Genomic DNA, 15,399 nt, shown 5'->3' with positions numbered 1-15,399 from the left:
TTCCTCCCGTCCAGGGCCCATGTCACACCCCAGGACACACACGCTGGGCTTGACTCCACACCTGCCATGGAGAAAGGCAAGCTCACCACTCAGACACAGAATGAGGATGCCTTTGCTGGGGTTTTTAATAGGAATGTTAACCATCTAGGTAGTTGGCTTTGCTGGCACAGCAAAGATGTTTGGGAATACTTGCTTGTGTTTTAAATTGATCAACGAGGCTCTTAGAGGAAAGGAGAGGTGGGTGTGCAGACCTGAGGATGCCCTCAGTGGGCGAGCTTGCACTCAGGCCTATTTTTGGTGGGGCTGGCATGGCCTGGGCCAGCTGCTGGGGTGGTGCTAGATTTTATACCGGACACAGGCTCCTGGGCAATACTGCTCGGGTTATAAAGTCCCCAGGGCCTTCACCCCCTCAACGTGAACCTCTTGTGTTCCCAGTGAGTACAAAGGTGAACAAGACACATCCTCCTCACTCTCGAGGAGCTCCAAGTTTCGAGGGGGTGGCAGGTGACAAAGCTGACAATTACAACAGGCTGTGATGCTATTATGGGAGGCAACGCAGGGGCTGCCGGAGTGCTGGGGACTGGCATTTAACACACCAAGGTTGGAAGGAGGGTAGCCAGGGAAGGCTCTCTGGGAGGAAATAATAGCTAAGCTGAGGTCTGAACCAAGAACAAGAGTTTCATAAAGAGATGAGAAGAGGAGCCATGCTCCATCTTCTCCTGGGTGATGGTTACTGCCACATGCAAATGCCGAATTACCTGAAATGGAAAGAGTGCTCCGGGGCACGGGGAACAGATTGTGCAAAGGCCTGGAGCTGAGAAAAACGTATGGCAGCCTGTTCCTACCCTTTCTGGGTTCCTAGAAATCTGCAAGGCGATGAAACACAGTAAAAGCACAGTAGTGGCAGGACAGTGAACCCCGGGGGTGCTGGGATCCCCTACTCCTCTGCTTATGCACTGTGGGATGGCAGGCAAGTTGCTTGAGCCCTCTGAGCCTCGGTTTCCTCATTTGAATTGGCCACAGTACCACCTTCCCTGGAGGATTACTATGAGGATTCCTTGAGGGTGCATGCAAAGGGATCAGGCTGATTCTTCCAATTAGGGACCATCTTGGTGCTCAGAGAGGCAGGGGGAACCTAGCAACTCCGTGGGCACCGCCTGTCCTCTGGCTGCCCTGGTCTGAGGCTCTGCTACTTTCTCAGGGATGTTTCCCAAGGGTTCTGACGGGAACACTCCACCCAGCCCGCAGGATCCTGGGAACTGATGTCCCCACACCAAGTCAGGTATTGCCACACATACATACATCATCTGGTTCAATCTATACCTCCACCCCAGGATCCAGGTGGGTGCATTAACACTCAGAGAGGTAAAACAACTTGCTTAAGGTCACACAGCTCTGAAGAAGTGGGACCAAGACTTAACTCTTACTTGTGGCTCAGAGTGACCAGGATCTATCAATGTGTTTAAAGCAAGGCTGAGAATATTAAATAATTGTGCTTGTTCTAAATGTGTGCATAGTCGCTCAGTAGTGTCTCTCTGTGACCCCATGGACTGTAACCTGCTAGGCTCCTTTGTCCATGGAATTTCCCAGGCAAGAATACTGAAGTAGGTTGTCATGCCCTCTTCCAGGGAATCTTCCCAAACCCAAGGACTGAATCCAAGTCTCCTGAGTCTCCTGCACTGGCAGGCGGATTCTTTACCACTGCGCCACGTGGCAAGCTGCTTGTTCTAAATACTTTGCATATATTCACTCATTTAATCCTTCCTAACAACTCACAAGAAGGTATGACTTCTATTCTGACTTCACGATGCATGAAACTGAGGCACTCAGGGCATGAATGACTTGCCCAAGTCCACATACCTAGCAAGGCCCCCTAAATCAGGCTCCTGACCCAGCTTGAGCCTTATATCCGTGTCCTCATCTCAAACAAACCTCACTCATTGTCTTCACTCTGTTCCTGCCAAAGGACCTTTGCATTTGCTGCGCCCTCTGCCCCCAGTGCATTTCCCACTGGTCTTCACACAGCTTGCTCCTTCTTATTTGGGTCTGCTCCATTATCACCTCCTCTGAGAAGCCCTCCAGGTCGACCCTAAAGAAATGTTTCCTTGCCCCATCCCAGCTCTCATGCCATTGGGTTGTACCTTCTTCCCAGAACTATGGATTGATTTGTTCATACTGTGTGTCTCCCCTCTGCAATATCAGTCTCTCAGGTCTGAATGGGTAAAAGAGCTCAGACCGTGCCAACCCTTTTCACAGAAATAGGGGAGCTTTCCACCTACTTAAAGTTCAGATAACAAAAGGCAGGCGTTCATCCATCCCTCTAGTCTGATCTCAGAACACCCCTTCCTGGCTTTCCTCTGTCTCCCCTCTCTCTTTGGGGTGTGAAATCCAAGTTCTGAGCAGCAAGAAGGGAAGCCATATCTGGGAAAGCAACAGAGCATGAACACTCAGCGTCTGTCATCCCTGTAGGGGGCTGGACCCAGGAAACTGACAAGATTCCCAGCATGCTCTACAGCACCATCACCTGTCAAACTGCACAGGCAGATGGAATTCCCCCAGACTGCCTGGCGTGGGGGCTGCCTGCGAGGCTATAGCCAGTAGAGCCCACACTTCCTGCAGAGATCCCAGCCTCAGAGAATCCTACTTCTAGGCAGCCAGCAGGCACTCAAGAAATATAACAGAAACGGGGGAAGCCCAAGGAAGTCAGGTCATGGTCCTACCTCCTCTCTCGTGAGCCTTGGGGCTGAACTAGACTTTGCACAACTTCTAAAGAAATAAATAGTCACACATGATTCAAAATGAAAATGTAAAAAAGTTAATAGTGAAAGGCTCACTCCTCCATCCCTTCTACCAAATCCCCTGGTAAGTATTCATTACTCTTCCTTGATGCAAATGAAACAGTTACGAAAATATACTCTTACTTCTCTTAAAAAAAAAGAAAGAAAGAAAGAAAGGGGTTCTATATTATGTATATGAACCACACCTTTTTTTCCCCTCCCACAGAAGACAGCTCTATATTTGTACACAGGAAGGTGTCTGTATACATGTCTGTGTATGTATGCACCTGTATACACACACACACACACACAAATACATCTAATTAAGGGCTTTCTGTAATTTTCACCCAATTCTTCTGGAAAGAGATATTTAGACTGGGGGTCAGGAGGGGTCATTTTTCAGCCCAGGCACAAATGGCTGGGCTGCTCCCTCCAGCTGATCAACCATGGACTCTGCCTGCATTAAACTCCAAGCAGGCACCAGGGGCCTGGCTGCCTGGAAATAACATCTGCGGCTCCCATTTTCATGAACATCTAGTCTACCAAATACTAGCAGAAATTCCATTCTAGAAAGAAACAGAGACTCAGAGGAGTAAAGTGACTAGCCCAAGGTCACACAGCCAGGTAGTGGAGCTGGCAGGGATCAAACACCATCTGCCCACTGTCAAAGCCAGTCTGACCACTCACCTAGCCTTTCATGGTCCTCAGTCCACACTCCGCTTCACAGCCCCGTTAACAGAACCAGGGGCCCAGAGGTCATGGCCTACGGTCAAGTTCCCAGTCCGGCAGGACTTGGGCGGTCAGGCGCTTCCGCCATCTCTTCCCTGCGGTCAGCTCAGCCCGCAGCACGGCCTCCTGGTGCGCCCTGCCCGGGCGGACGCTGGGCGCGCAGCCTCTGCGGGGCCCGGGAGTCCGGGCGAGCTCGAGGAAGGTCGCCGGGCTCCCGCAAAGTGCTCCTCGGGCGCTGCCTAGCTTGATCCTCCCAGTTACTCACGGAGCGGGACCCACCTGAACCCATTTCACAGACGGGAGGCGCAGAGACCCGCGCAGCCGCCAAAGGTCACGCAGCCCGGCTCGTACCCAGCTGCCGCCGATTTCAAAACTTTCCTCCCCCGGCGCATCGCGAATTCAACGACTTTCAGGTGCGGGGCGCTCACAACAGCTGAGCGCGCCCGGGCGCTTGCTTTCCTGGGCGCCTGCTCTGCCCCGGGCGGGGGCAGCCAGGACCCTGCTCCCTCCCGGGTCTGCAGTCCAAGGCGGGGCTTCCCGGCCAACTCCGAGGGCGCCGGGGCACAGCGGCCCCGGCACTTACTCAGCATCGTCGTAGCCTGCAAAGCGGCCGGCGGGGAACCCATTTGAAGGAAGAGGAGACTGAGGTGCCCAGAGAGCCAGCTACTAACCCAAGGTCACACAGAGCGGGGACCAAGAGCCGAGCGGCGGCCGCGGTCTGGGAACCCCAGGGCCAGCCGGCCGGCGGTCCCCGCCCCTGTCCCCGCGCCCGCCCCCCGCGGGATACTCACAGCCGGTCTTGCCCTCCAGCTCCCGCACCTCCTCGGACGCGGAGTGGGCAGCGCCCATGGTGCCCGCGGCGGGGTGGGGTCCCGGGACGCTTGTCCGTCCCAGGCCCTGGGCTGGCGTCAGCTGCGCCGCGGCCGCACCGGCCTCGGGTCCAACACACCGGTCGGGACGCCAGGAACGGGTCTGAGCCGCGGGTTCCGCGTGGGGCGCGAGCGCAGCCTCTTATAGCGGCGGCGGCGGGCGGAGCGCCACGGTCCTAGCGCGCGCCGGCTTCGCGCACGGCCGGGAGTGGGCAGCGCCCCGCCCCGGGCGGGGGACCCAGGTTCCTCAGTCCTTGCAGCAGCCGCCGTGCTCATCCCTTCTGCACCCGTGCCGGCCCTGGGAAGAAGCAGTTATGAGCAGAGTTGGGGTATACAGGTAGGAGGGATCAGAACGAATGGAGGTTCCACGCCCATGCCCACCCCCACCCCAGTTCCACTACACCTCCTCCCAATTCTCAGAAAGGAAACTCCCTGGGAACAGTGAAGAAGGACAGCGTTAATTAGCTCTACGGTGAACAGCAATACAGATAATAATAACAACAATCCAGCTTGAATGCACATGGAGGGGGTGCTTTGCTTAGCTTATTCCAGGAGAGCCCAACATGATGAAGTGGACACACCCACAGACAACACTAACCAGTCCTAGCCGCTCAGCCTAGTAGCTTAGGGTGGGGACCTTCTCAAACTTGAGGGTTAGGACTCAGGCAGCGCCCAGGAGGCTGCATTTCAACCTGTCAGAGAATGCAATCCTTCTGGGAGAAGCTCTGACTTAGGCTGGCTGTAGGGAGCTGGGTTTCGTTAACCAACTGGGTGACCCCAGCCAGTCCCACCAGCTGTCTAACTGTGACTCCTCCTCCTTAAGATGGGGATAATAATAGTTGATGAGAACCTCCATCAGAAGGGCCTGGCCTGGGCCACAGTGCAAAGGCAGTCGCCGTGGAATCATGTCCACTTTACAACAAAGGAACTGGTTCTCAGAAAGGTCACACAGCCAGGGCAGAAATCAAAGTCAGCATATTCCCCGGTCTCAAGCCCAGACCACTGAGCTCCACGGTGCCTGGAGATGTGTGTTATTAGCATGTATTTGGGGACTGTCCTGGGTGCCAGGCTCTGTTGATAGTGCTGGCTGGGGGAGACTTGAGCAGGCCCACTTACATCTATGTCACAGGAGGCTGGGAAGGGGGTGCTCAAACCAACTGCTCATACCTGCAGACCACAGGTCCAAGCTGAGGGTCACAGCCCTTTCAGACTAGAGGAGCTGTTCAGAGTCACCAAGGAGCTACCTGAAATCTACCAGAGCAGAGAATCAGCCCCCACCTGGTTGAAAATCCGGCTCCCCTTCACACTCTTGTTACAGAGCAGGGGCTGCACCTGGAATGTGCATTTGCAAAAGCTCGGCAGGGCTGAGATCTCGCCAAGCTGGGGAAATGTTGGCTGCAGGGCATCAGCTGGTCCAAGCAAACTGGAAAGTCGCCTGGGAGGCTGCACATCAGGTCAGAAGGAATCTAGAAACCCAGGCTGGCCTCTGGAACAGGAAAGGGGTCCCGGGGAACCTTGGGAATTACCCGAAGCTGCCGGACACAGTTTTGTTCTGACTTAAAGTATCTGTTCCTGGAATTTTATTCTATTGAATTTCCAGTGATTTTATGCTGGGGCTTTTTGCTGGGGAGAGAGAAAACGATGTTCTCATGCATCTCCTCCCCTTGGCACGGCTGCTCTCAGAGCTGGTACAGTGCAGGTGGGTGGGGGTGAAAACCCTGGAACAGTGCCCAGGGGCAGGGAGGGTCACATGGCTTTGCTCTGGGCCTTGGGTGATCGCCCAGAGACCCCCCAGTGTATGGGGTGAAGGGAGGTGGTCTTTATTCCATCACCCGTCTACACGGTCAACTTCATCTCAAGCCCCGCTGGCCACTGTCAGCTCCTAGACAAGCATTTGTACTGGTCCCTTCTGCCTGAAACTCCCCTCCCTTCCCTCCTCCCATGGCAGGGGCTCCTGAATCTCAGTATAAACATCACCTCCTTGGAGAGTCCTTCTCAGGGCCCCCATCCACTGTTCTGGGTCTACTGCCAAATATGCCACCTTCACCGGCCAGCAGGAGCTGGGAGGCTGGGCTGTGATGACCATGGGAACTTTATTCCTGACGGCAGGGCTTGGAGGAGTCAAGAACTCCGGGCCCCAGGGAGGCACGCTGTGCAGGTTTGCTTGCTCATTCATTTATTCCCTGCCCGTTTATCCAGGGCCTGCTGTGTACAGGGGCCTGTGTGGGTCCTGGAGCCACAACCAGGAACAACTGGGAGCCTTACTTCTGCTCTTGAGAGAGTCCTGGAGGAGTGGGAGACGGACACACAGGAGGTGACAATGCAGCAGGGTAAACAGGCCCCCGGAGATCGGGATTGATCCAGCCAGAATGGCCCCTGGAGAGATTGTTATACCCTAAGCTGAGCTTTGGGGAATCTGTGACTGTCCCCAACTGTGCTCCCAAAGGGACACGTCAGAGGCACATATGGCTAGACAGGTTTGGGGGCCCTGCAGTCACCCACCCTCTGCCTGGGCTTTGCCTTGTTCTCTGGCCATGATGCCCACACACTGCAGGGCTCTCTGCACATAAGCCTGCTGCCACTGCTCTGGGACGTCAGGCCTTTAATTCGATCCAGCTAATGGCGTCAGAGCATCCAGGACGCCTGGAGTGCTGCAGGGGGTCTGGCTGGGCTGACTGGCTCTGTTGTCTGGAGCCCTGGAAGTGGGGGCACCCCCTGTGGCGACCTTTATCCTCCCCCTCACTCAGCGTGACCTTCTTCGGAGGGCCAGGAAAACACTTTGGTCACCAGGCAACTGCTTCTCTTCTCCCAGAGGAGCTGATTAAAAACAGCGGCGGTGAGAACAACCGGTACCTATGAGGCCACGCCGGGCAGCCGAGCCCAGGGATGGCGAAGGCCGTCCTCGTTCACGTAAGTGAAGCAGACCGTTGAACCACTCGTGGGCAAGTGGCTTTGCTCCCCGGGCCTTGGCTTCCTGTCTGTAGAGTGGGATGATAACGGTGCCATCTTACGATGCTTGCGTGGAGTCATACGTGTGAAGACTGCCTGACACAGGAAGTGGCATCCGGCAGGGTGCAGGTGAACAGGCTCTGAGGAAGCAGAGGGGAACCTCGCCTTTACAACCTTGTCGATTGCCCTCATGTATAAATACTCCCACCACAGTCGATTTCAAGCTACCAGTAACTGAACAATGGGCTTGCAAAACTCTCGAATGTTTAATCATTTGTTCTCACAGGCTGGTCTGAGATAACTCGGTACACCACTACACAGTCGGCTGTTATGATTCATATGTTCATCTGTCCATTCATTCATTCATTCATCCACCCATTCACTCATTCACTACTGAGTGCTGGGGATTCCGATACTAGAGCGAGGTCATTGGTCTCTGACCTCCCAGTCTGGAAGGAAAGAGATAGGAACAGACCTAGATCACTAGCAGGTATCCAACACATGCCCATTCTATTGATGGGAAAATCAAGGTGTCCAGGATGGGTGGTAAACCAGAATCAGAGCACATATATGAAACTGTGTAAATGGCAGTCCCCATAATTCACCTGTACTGCCCTCCTGTCCCTCCTATCACTTAGCTTGGGGGATCTCCCAAGGCTTGGCAATGTTCTGGGAGCAACAAAACACTTCTCTTAACTTGGGGACCACTGACCCTAAGAAAGCTACGGGGATTTCAAGAGCCATCTTGCTTAGCCTTTGACTTAGAGAACACCACACCTAAGTCACTTCAAACAAGGAAGTGGTGCTCTCATAAAATACGTCCAGGGAAGGAAACCCTAGAAATGGCTACACCAGCATCTCGACTCTGAAACAATTTTCCTCTTACCCTCATTTAAGTTCCTTACACTGGTCTCATATGTCTGGGCCTCTTTGTGAATGGAATGAGAGAAGAATCAACCCCAATTTGCATTTTGAATTAAAGTTGGCCTTTTGGTTATCTGTTAAACAATCCCTTCTCACCCAAGGCACCTTAATCTTTGAAGCTAACCTTGGGTGACAGTGCCCTGTAGGAGATGGATTCAGATCTGAGTTGCATCCAGGCCCTGCCACTCCCCAGGTAGAGTGTGGCCTTGGGTTGGTTCCTTTGCAGCGCTGAACCTTGATGTCCTCATCTGTATAATGGGTCCACAATCCCATCTCTATAAATAGGATTCAGCAAGGGGGTTTCATGGCCGGGGTGGATCCACTGGGGGTGGATGCTGAGCAGGCCACCTTGGTGACCACGAACTTGACCAGCCAGGCAGTACCACTGGCTGGGATCCTACCACCTGGCTCATCTCAGCACCTCCCCAGCCAAGGGGAGGGTGTGGGGGCAGGCATAGCCATCTCCACCCTCTCTCCTTCCATCCTCTCACTCCTGGGGTAGCTGAAAGTACAAGCAAGACCCAACTGAGGGCCTGGGAGGTAGGGTGATAAATATATGCTGGGGTGCAGAGCCGGTGCAGTCGATAATTTGGAGCTGATGTGGGACAGGATGGAGCAGGTACCTCCCATCTGGGCCAGACGGAGGGCAGAGACAGGCTGGGGCGGACAGGGTTGAAGGTGGAGGTGAGAGGTAGGCCCAGGTGCCCCGCCCCGCACCCCCCTCCCCAGACTGTGCTGACTTGGCAGCACCCGGGGCGCTCCCGCTGACTGGGCACGCTTCCCAGATGTCCACCCGGCAGTGTCCTCAGGCTGCGGACAGAAGGGATGGGAACTGCATCCACCTCTACCCTTCGTGGAGAACCACGTGGATGTGAAGCAGAGACAGATGGCTCCCCGGCTGTTCTTTGGAGACTCCTTAAGCAGAGGAGGCATCCCCTCTGCCCGAGAGACTCCAGGGCAGGGTCAGGGATGGCTGGGAGAGAAAGGTGCTTTGGGGGCTTCTCGGTTCCTCGCTGCATGTAGAAGCAGCAGGTGAAAATCCTGGGTAGGATTAAGTGTTCTGACCTGGCGGAAGGGCTGCTGGGGAGAAAAACATGGGGAGGAGCCCAACAACAGAGGGAGCCAAGTTGGGGGCGGCTCCAGGAGGGATCAAAAGGCCCCTGGGAATTGACTAGCTCGATCCTTTCATTTTCACCAGGGAGGAAGCTCAGAGAGGTCAAGGTCACAGGGATCTAAGGCTCAAAGAGGGAGGGCGTGCAGAGAGGACCACGGGCCTCAAGCCCAACCTCCACATGTCACAGGGTGAGGGGAGGCCTGGGGATCCTGGGGATGGGGCGGCCAGTGCAGACAGCAGGGAACTCACCTTTGTGGAGCCCCTGGGCTTGCCGGTCAGCAGAACAGGAGAGCCCGTGCTGGCGGCGCGGGGGGGGCGGGGAGGGTTCAGGAGAGGGGCTTCTGGAAAGAGCCATCCTTCCTGGGGGAACTCGGTCACCCTGAGGGCAGGGCAGATGGTGGAGGCACAAGTGAGACAGAGCTGGGGCTGCTCTGAAACCCACGGGGCTCAGATACTGCTGTGTGCACTCGGGGCTGAGGAGCCAGGACCCTCCAGAGGCTTAGGGTGAGGCCTCGGTGGTTGGCTGACCACAGAAGCCCCCTCCCCTGTCTCTGTCTTCATGCTCTACAGTCTGAGCCTTTATTTCCTGTTCAGGAAGGTGCAGCCAGAGGATGCATTGCTTTGGATCACCTTCTTGACATTCAAAAGTCAAGAGCAGAATTTTCTCGAGATGCAGAGATATAGATTTAGAAACAGCAACGCAAGGCTACAGTCTCTCTGGGGAGGACTTGGGAGCTGCAGGGCGGCCCTGGCTGCTGGGGATCGGGCGGCCAAGAGACCAGGTGCAGAATGAACCGGAGGGTGTCCTCAGATGTGGCCGCACCTCTGAACCACCGATGTGTGTGTGTGTTTAGTTGCTCGGACTAAACAGTCGTGTCCGCCTCTTTTGCAATCCTGTGGTCTGTAGCCCGCCAGGCTCCTCTGTCCATGGGATTTCCCAGGTAAGAATACTGAAGTAGGTACCCATTTCCTCTTCCAGGGCATCTTCCCGACCCAGGAATCGAACCTGTATCTCCTACAAGGGCAGGCTGGGTTCTTTACCGAGCTACGTGGGAAGTGTTGAAAACCCCTAATGCTCAAGCCACACCCCAGACGCCAATTAAAGCAAGCTGGGGATGGGGATCTGAACTTTAATCCCCCAGGTGATTCCAAGACATTACCAAGTTGCAGGCGCACTGTCTCCACCCTAGCTGTGGTGACATACAGCTGGGGAGGTTACAGCCTGCCATCAGAATCCCTGGTGGGGGGGGGGTGCCCAGGTGTTGGTGTTTTTATAAAGAGTGGAGTATGATGAACCACATGGACAGGGCGGTGTGGCTCCTGGGCCACCTGGGCGCACAGGTGCGCCTGTGTTACAGTGTTTTCTTGGAGAGTCCTGGTAGCATGACCTTCGGCTGAGACCCGTCGCTTGGCAGCTGTGCAGAAAGACGCAGCTCATTAACTCCGCATCCAGAGACGAGAGCCTTGAGGGCTGTAACACCGGTGTACCCAGGGACGGCTCACAGGTGGCACCATGTTAGCCCTTCCCCAGGGCCGGTCACCTAACCTCCGCCTCTTTAACCCAGGGAACATCTGAGGCCTCCCAGGGAGAGCCCCTCTCTGTAGGGACAAATCTGGTTAAGGAAGCCTCAGGAACGCGGGAGAACATCAGGGTGCCCTTGGGCAAGTCGCTCTCTGGCTTCAGTGTTTCCTTTGTTTTTTAAAAAGACTGACTCGCCCTTTGCTCCTCCTTGAAGGAGGAGGGGGTGAATGCTTGGGGCTCTCTGAGGGTCAGGTGCAATGAGTTTTTAAAAGATGGTTTCTCCAGCCCCTCCTAGGTGTCAGAAGACAAAAACTGAACCTCAGAAAGGGGGAAACTGAGGCTTGGGGTAGGGGCTCAGTTTTGTGGAGCCAGGGAGCAAGGCCAACAACAGATGCAGCCACAATAGCCCCCAAAGGCCCCCCAGTGGACACAAAGTAAGAACCGCACAGTTTCAGCCACAATAGCCCCCAAAGCGCCCCCAGTGGACACAAAGTAAGAACCACACAGTTTCATGCACACGCCTGGCGCGGTAAAGATGCAGAATGTATGCATGCAAACGCCCAGTTACATACCGCGCAGGACCGCCGGCAAGACATAATTTTAAAGAGTATATTTTAAGTTGAAACTTCCCTTTTCTCTCTCCCCTCTAGTACTTCCACTGAAAGCTCACAGCTCTTGGCGGGGAGCCATAGTTTAACCTCAGTTTGACTTAATCTTTGTACTTTCTCTCTACCCAGAATTTATGAACTTCAGAAAAAGTCAGCGGTTACCTGCTGGGGCTTGGAGCAAGCTCTGGACTGGAGTCCTCCTTCCCTTAAACAGCAGGAGTTCCCACACTCCGGTGCAAATGAGAATCCCCCCACAGTGGGCTGGGCTGGGGGCCTGGAGTCTGCACGTGTTAGAGGCCCCTCAGGTGCCAGTGAGGCCAGGGGTGGAGGGTGCCGGCAGGATGGAGGCACCTGAGCCCTCTTGCTGCCCAGGAAACATCTAAATACAAAGCGGCCAGGGACCGCCGGCCTCCCCTGCTGACCTCTGCTCTCCGTCCCCAGTCTACTGGTCAGGTGGCCAGCGTGCAGCCAGCAGTGGGGTGGTGAGGTGGGAAAGTGACAGGTTAGATCAGCTTCTTGACATTCAAAAGTCAAGAACAAATCCCATCTTGGTAATCACCTGGCACCATTCCAACACCTTCATTGAATTCCCCAGGCTCAGCGCATCCCTCTGGAAGGTGGCGGGGGTGGGCAGTGAGGCTGTTCTGGCAGCTGTTATCCCCCCCGCCCCCCAAGATGCTGCTGCTCTGCTCTGACGTCACCAGAAAACATCTCCCGTCAGGCCTAGGCAGCTATTCTTAGTCTGGAGAACACACCTCTGCCTGTTAGAAGTCTCTAGACTTGAGCAGGCTTTTTATAAATCACTTAGAAACTTGCAGCCTGCCAGGCGCTGGTTAAGTACTTCTTTCTTGTACGCAGGATGTTCAACCGTCTCAGGGGTGGGCGCACCCCGCCTCTCCCTCCCCCGGGAACCTTGCAGACAATGTCATTACATCAGCAGTGATCACTTCTAGCAACTGAACTTGCATGAAGCCCTTCGGTACTAGCAGCAAACAGCGGGTGTGTTCTGTGTGTGGAGCAGCGTGTGAGTGATTTCGGGTACAGAGCCACTGGAAGACCTGGTTCAAATCCTGCCTGCTGGTCATGTGACCAAGAGGAGTTCACTTTGCGTGTCTTTGCGTCTGGGGACCCAGGATGCTCACCATCGCGGGGCGCTGGGCTGCTGTGAGGTGCTCCTACTGCTGGTGCTGCTCAGTCGTGTCTGACTCATTGCGGCCCCGTGGACTGTAAGCCGCCAGGCTTCTCTGTCCGTGGGATTTTCCAGGCAAGAATACTGGAGTGGGGAGCCATTTCCTACACCAGGGGAATCTTCCCTCCCCAGGGGATCGAACCCGCGTCTCCTGCATCTCCCTGCATTGGCAGGTGGATTCTTTATCACTAGTGCCACCCCGGAAGACCAAAGTGAAGATGTCTAGACCTTAAACACCGAGTCTTGGAGCTAGGTGAGCCCTCAGGGATCTGCTGCTCCTGATGCGAAGACGAGTAACACGCTCCATGGAGATCCTCATCTCTCTGCCAGCCCAGTGGAAACAGAGACCCTGCTGCAGGCTATATGACCAGCCCACACTAGTTAGTAACAGAAGCCTCTCTGGAACTTGAGTCTGGGCCACTGCAAAGCAAGGCCAGTTATGAGGCTCTGCTGCCCCCTAGGGCCTGGGGGGAATCAGACACCACTGCAGGGTTCCCAGCCTCTCTGAACCTGTAACCAAAGGAAAATCAGTGCCACTCTGTCCCCTGTCCCCTGGGGGAGCCATCCTCCTCCACCATGTGGTTCTTTCCCCTTTGAGATCTGGAGTGCCCTGTCGCTGAGCCTCAGTTTCTTCATCTGTAAAGCGGGTTGATAACAGCGTCCACTCTGCAGAGTGGCACGAGGACTAAATGATGCAGCTTTTCTGAAGGCACAGTCCCCCGCCTTCTCCTCTTGGCCCCATCAGGTGGCGGGGGGGCATCGTCAGCCTCCTGGATGAGGCAGCCCCCCAGCCCTCAACCCGCAACACCAGCTGATCTGCGATACGTGCTAAGGCTGGGAACATTCTTTTCCTGGGTCTCCTCACAGACCTCTGGGTGTCCTCTTTGGCACAGATCCTCTGGGGATTCATACTGTTCTGCTGTTAGGTTGTGTGACTGTCTCCCTTGATAGATGCTGAGGCTTGGTGATGACCTCGCAGAAGAGTGTCCAGGAGAGTCAGAAGGATGCTGGTCTCCGTCTGCTCCCCTTACCCCCAGCCCCACAGGCATTACGGAGCAATCCACCCAGCTTGGTGAGGCTCCATCTGGGGACTTATCCAGGTGTTTCCCACATTTTTTCACATCTGCGAGGGACACCACCCTTGGCTGAACTCACTGCAGGGCCAGCGCCTCCTGCCGGCTCCAGGAGGGAGTGCGGAGCAAAGAATGCACAGTGACACGAGCCCCAGGGTCTCTCCCAGTCTGGCAGGTTCCATCTATCAAGGGGGCTCCTCACTCCATTTCTGACCTGACGAAGGTTGAAACGTGAGTGAAAGAAGGGGTGAGCCCTTCATCCAACAATCAGGACTCAGCAGACCCCTCCCGAGACGGGAGGCAGTCCTCATTTCCTTGTCTGCACTTCTCTGACACAGGGTGGGAGACCACACAGCCGGTTTCCTTCCTAAGCTCCCCGATTCATCCCATGAGACCACTGTCTCCTCCTCGTGCCTCCCATAGCCACTGATGGGGAGATGGCAGGGCACTCCCGAAGCCCAGGGAGACACAGCCGGCCCTGGTCCTTGGGGCTGTGGGGACAAGGTACTGAGTGTCAGTTCCCAGAGTCACTTACTGGAGCCAAGGAAGGGCAGGTTTGCTCAGCAAACATGACCCCAAAGAGAGCGTTTTGGAAGCTACCGCCCCTCTCCTGTGACTTTTCCCAGCCCGTTGTGTTCTCGTGGAATTGTGGCAGGTCCCACAAGGCAGCAATGTGTGGCTCAAACCTCACCCCCGAGACCTGCCCATCCCTGGACTAGGGGCACTTCCATTTAAAATGAAAGGACCACAGAGACGCAGCATCTCCAGGCGAACAAGCAGGGCCCCCAGCAGATGCGAGGTGGAGAGGAGGGCAGATCGCAGAAAGAACGGATCAGGAGGTGGAGTGGGTGTGGAGAAGTCTCCCTCAGCCTTCAATCTGCGCTGCTCAGCAAGAGAAATGACAGAAGTAGTAAAACAAGCTGGGAACAGATTTTGCTTTCTTCTGAGTCACCCAGGGAAGGAAAATGGAAAATTACCACTCTCTCTCTCTGTGGGAACATGAGTTACTCAGAGAGGACAGCGGGGCCTGGGGTGTGCGAGCAGCTGGCAGGATCCCTGGGCCATCCTGCATGGTGGCCGCTCCATCCTGGTTGTCTCTGTGTGCCTGTTCTGTGTCTTCTCCTGGCGGGTCACACAGTGCTGGAGCTTAATGTGCTTTTAAGGCTAGGGGTACAGTTGCCTTGGGGAGCTGTGCCTCCTGATTGGGGGTGACATGCTGGATGCACCTCACCCAGACAGTGACACTTAGCAGAATCTGTCACTCTCAGAGCAAACTACAAAACATATGCCCCAGCCCCCCTCACCCCAGAACCATCTGTTTGCCTCTATTACTGCAGGACAATGCTGCTGGGAGGGAGACTTCCACCTCCCCTTCCTCCAGTGGGGCTCACTGTGGGGAACCGCAGCTTCAGACATCAGACATGTGCACCTCAGCCCCAAAGAACCAGCCCTCTGTCCCCCCCCTCACCCCCACCCTCAAGCTCCAAGCAGAAGACAAAGCAAACCGGAATCAGCAACCCATGATAAATGGTGCTTGGCGATGTCTAATTGAGAGAAAAGTTACACGGAAGATTAAAACGCAAGGAGGAAATTTAGCTGTTGATACATAACACACCCATATAAACGTGTGACCAAGTCATCATCT

At 55.2% G+C, this 15,399-nt stretch overlaps 1 protein-coding gene and 2 long non-coding RNA genes across 8 annotated transcripts in view; 1 reads left to right on the top strand and 2 right to left on the bottom strand.

The window, feature by feature from the left end:
• The window catches only part of TESC (tescalcin), a 65,421-nt gene extending 60,930 nt beyond the window's left edge, over positions 1-4,491 (bottom strand). For both annotated transcript variants that reach the window (XR_008703267.1, XM_055549617.1), the window contains exon 1: positions 4,298-4,491. Coding sequence is in view for 1 of the 2 variants with exons in the window: in XM_055549617.1 (XP_055405592.1) it covers positions 4,298-4,355 (58 nt within the window). In the remaining variant the exon portion in view is untranslated. The remainder of the gene's footprint in view (positions 1-4,297) is intronic.
• LOC129629550 (uncharacterized) lies at positions 4,105-13,131 on the top strand. 5 transcript variants are annotated; one of them, XR_008703269.1, is made up of 6 exons: positions 4,581-4,712; positions 5,694-5,829; positions 6,575-6,689; positions 7,188-9,550; positions 9,957-10,303; positions 12,351-13,131. It is a non-coding gene; the product is annotated as an uncharacterized LOC129629550 (long non-coding RNA). The 5 variants fall into 5 exon arrangements; XR_008703270.1 differs by lacking the exons at positions 4,581-4,712; positions 5,694-5,829 and adding an exon at positions 4,105-4,153; XR_008703268.1 differs by having other exon boundaries at positions 5,694-6,689.
• Positions 8,391-10,328, bottom strand: LOC129629551 (uncharacterized). Its single transcript, XR_008703273.1, has 3 exons — positions 10,186-10,328; positions 9,612-9,741; positions 8,391-8,523 (listed from the first exon to the last, which is right to left on the bottom strand). It is a non-coding gene; the product is annotated as an uncharacterized LOC129629551 (long non-coding RNA).
• Positions 13,132-15,399: the final 2,268 nt, after the last annotated feature.

This window comes from Bubalus kerabau, chromosome 16 (genome assembly GCF_029407905.1).
Source record: "Bubalus kerabau isolate K-KA32 ecotype Philippines breed swamp buffalo chromosome 16, PCC_UOA_SB_1v2, whole genome shotgun sequence".
In the NCBI taxonomy this organism is placed as follows: domain Eukaryota; kingdom Metazoa; phylum Chordata; class Mammalia; order Artiodactyla; family Bovidae; genus Bubalus; species Bubalus kerabau.
Note: the sequence above shows the minus strand (reverse complement) of the source record. Positions and strands in the feature narration are given on the sequence as shown.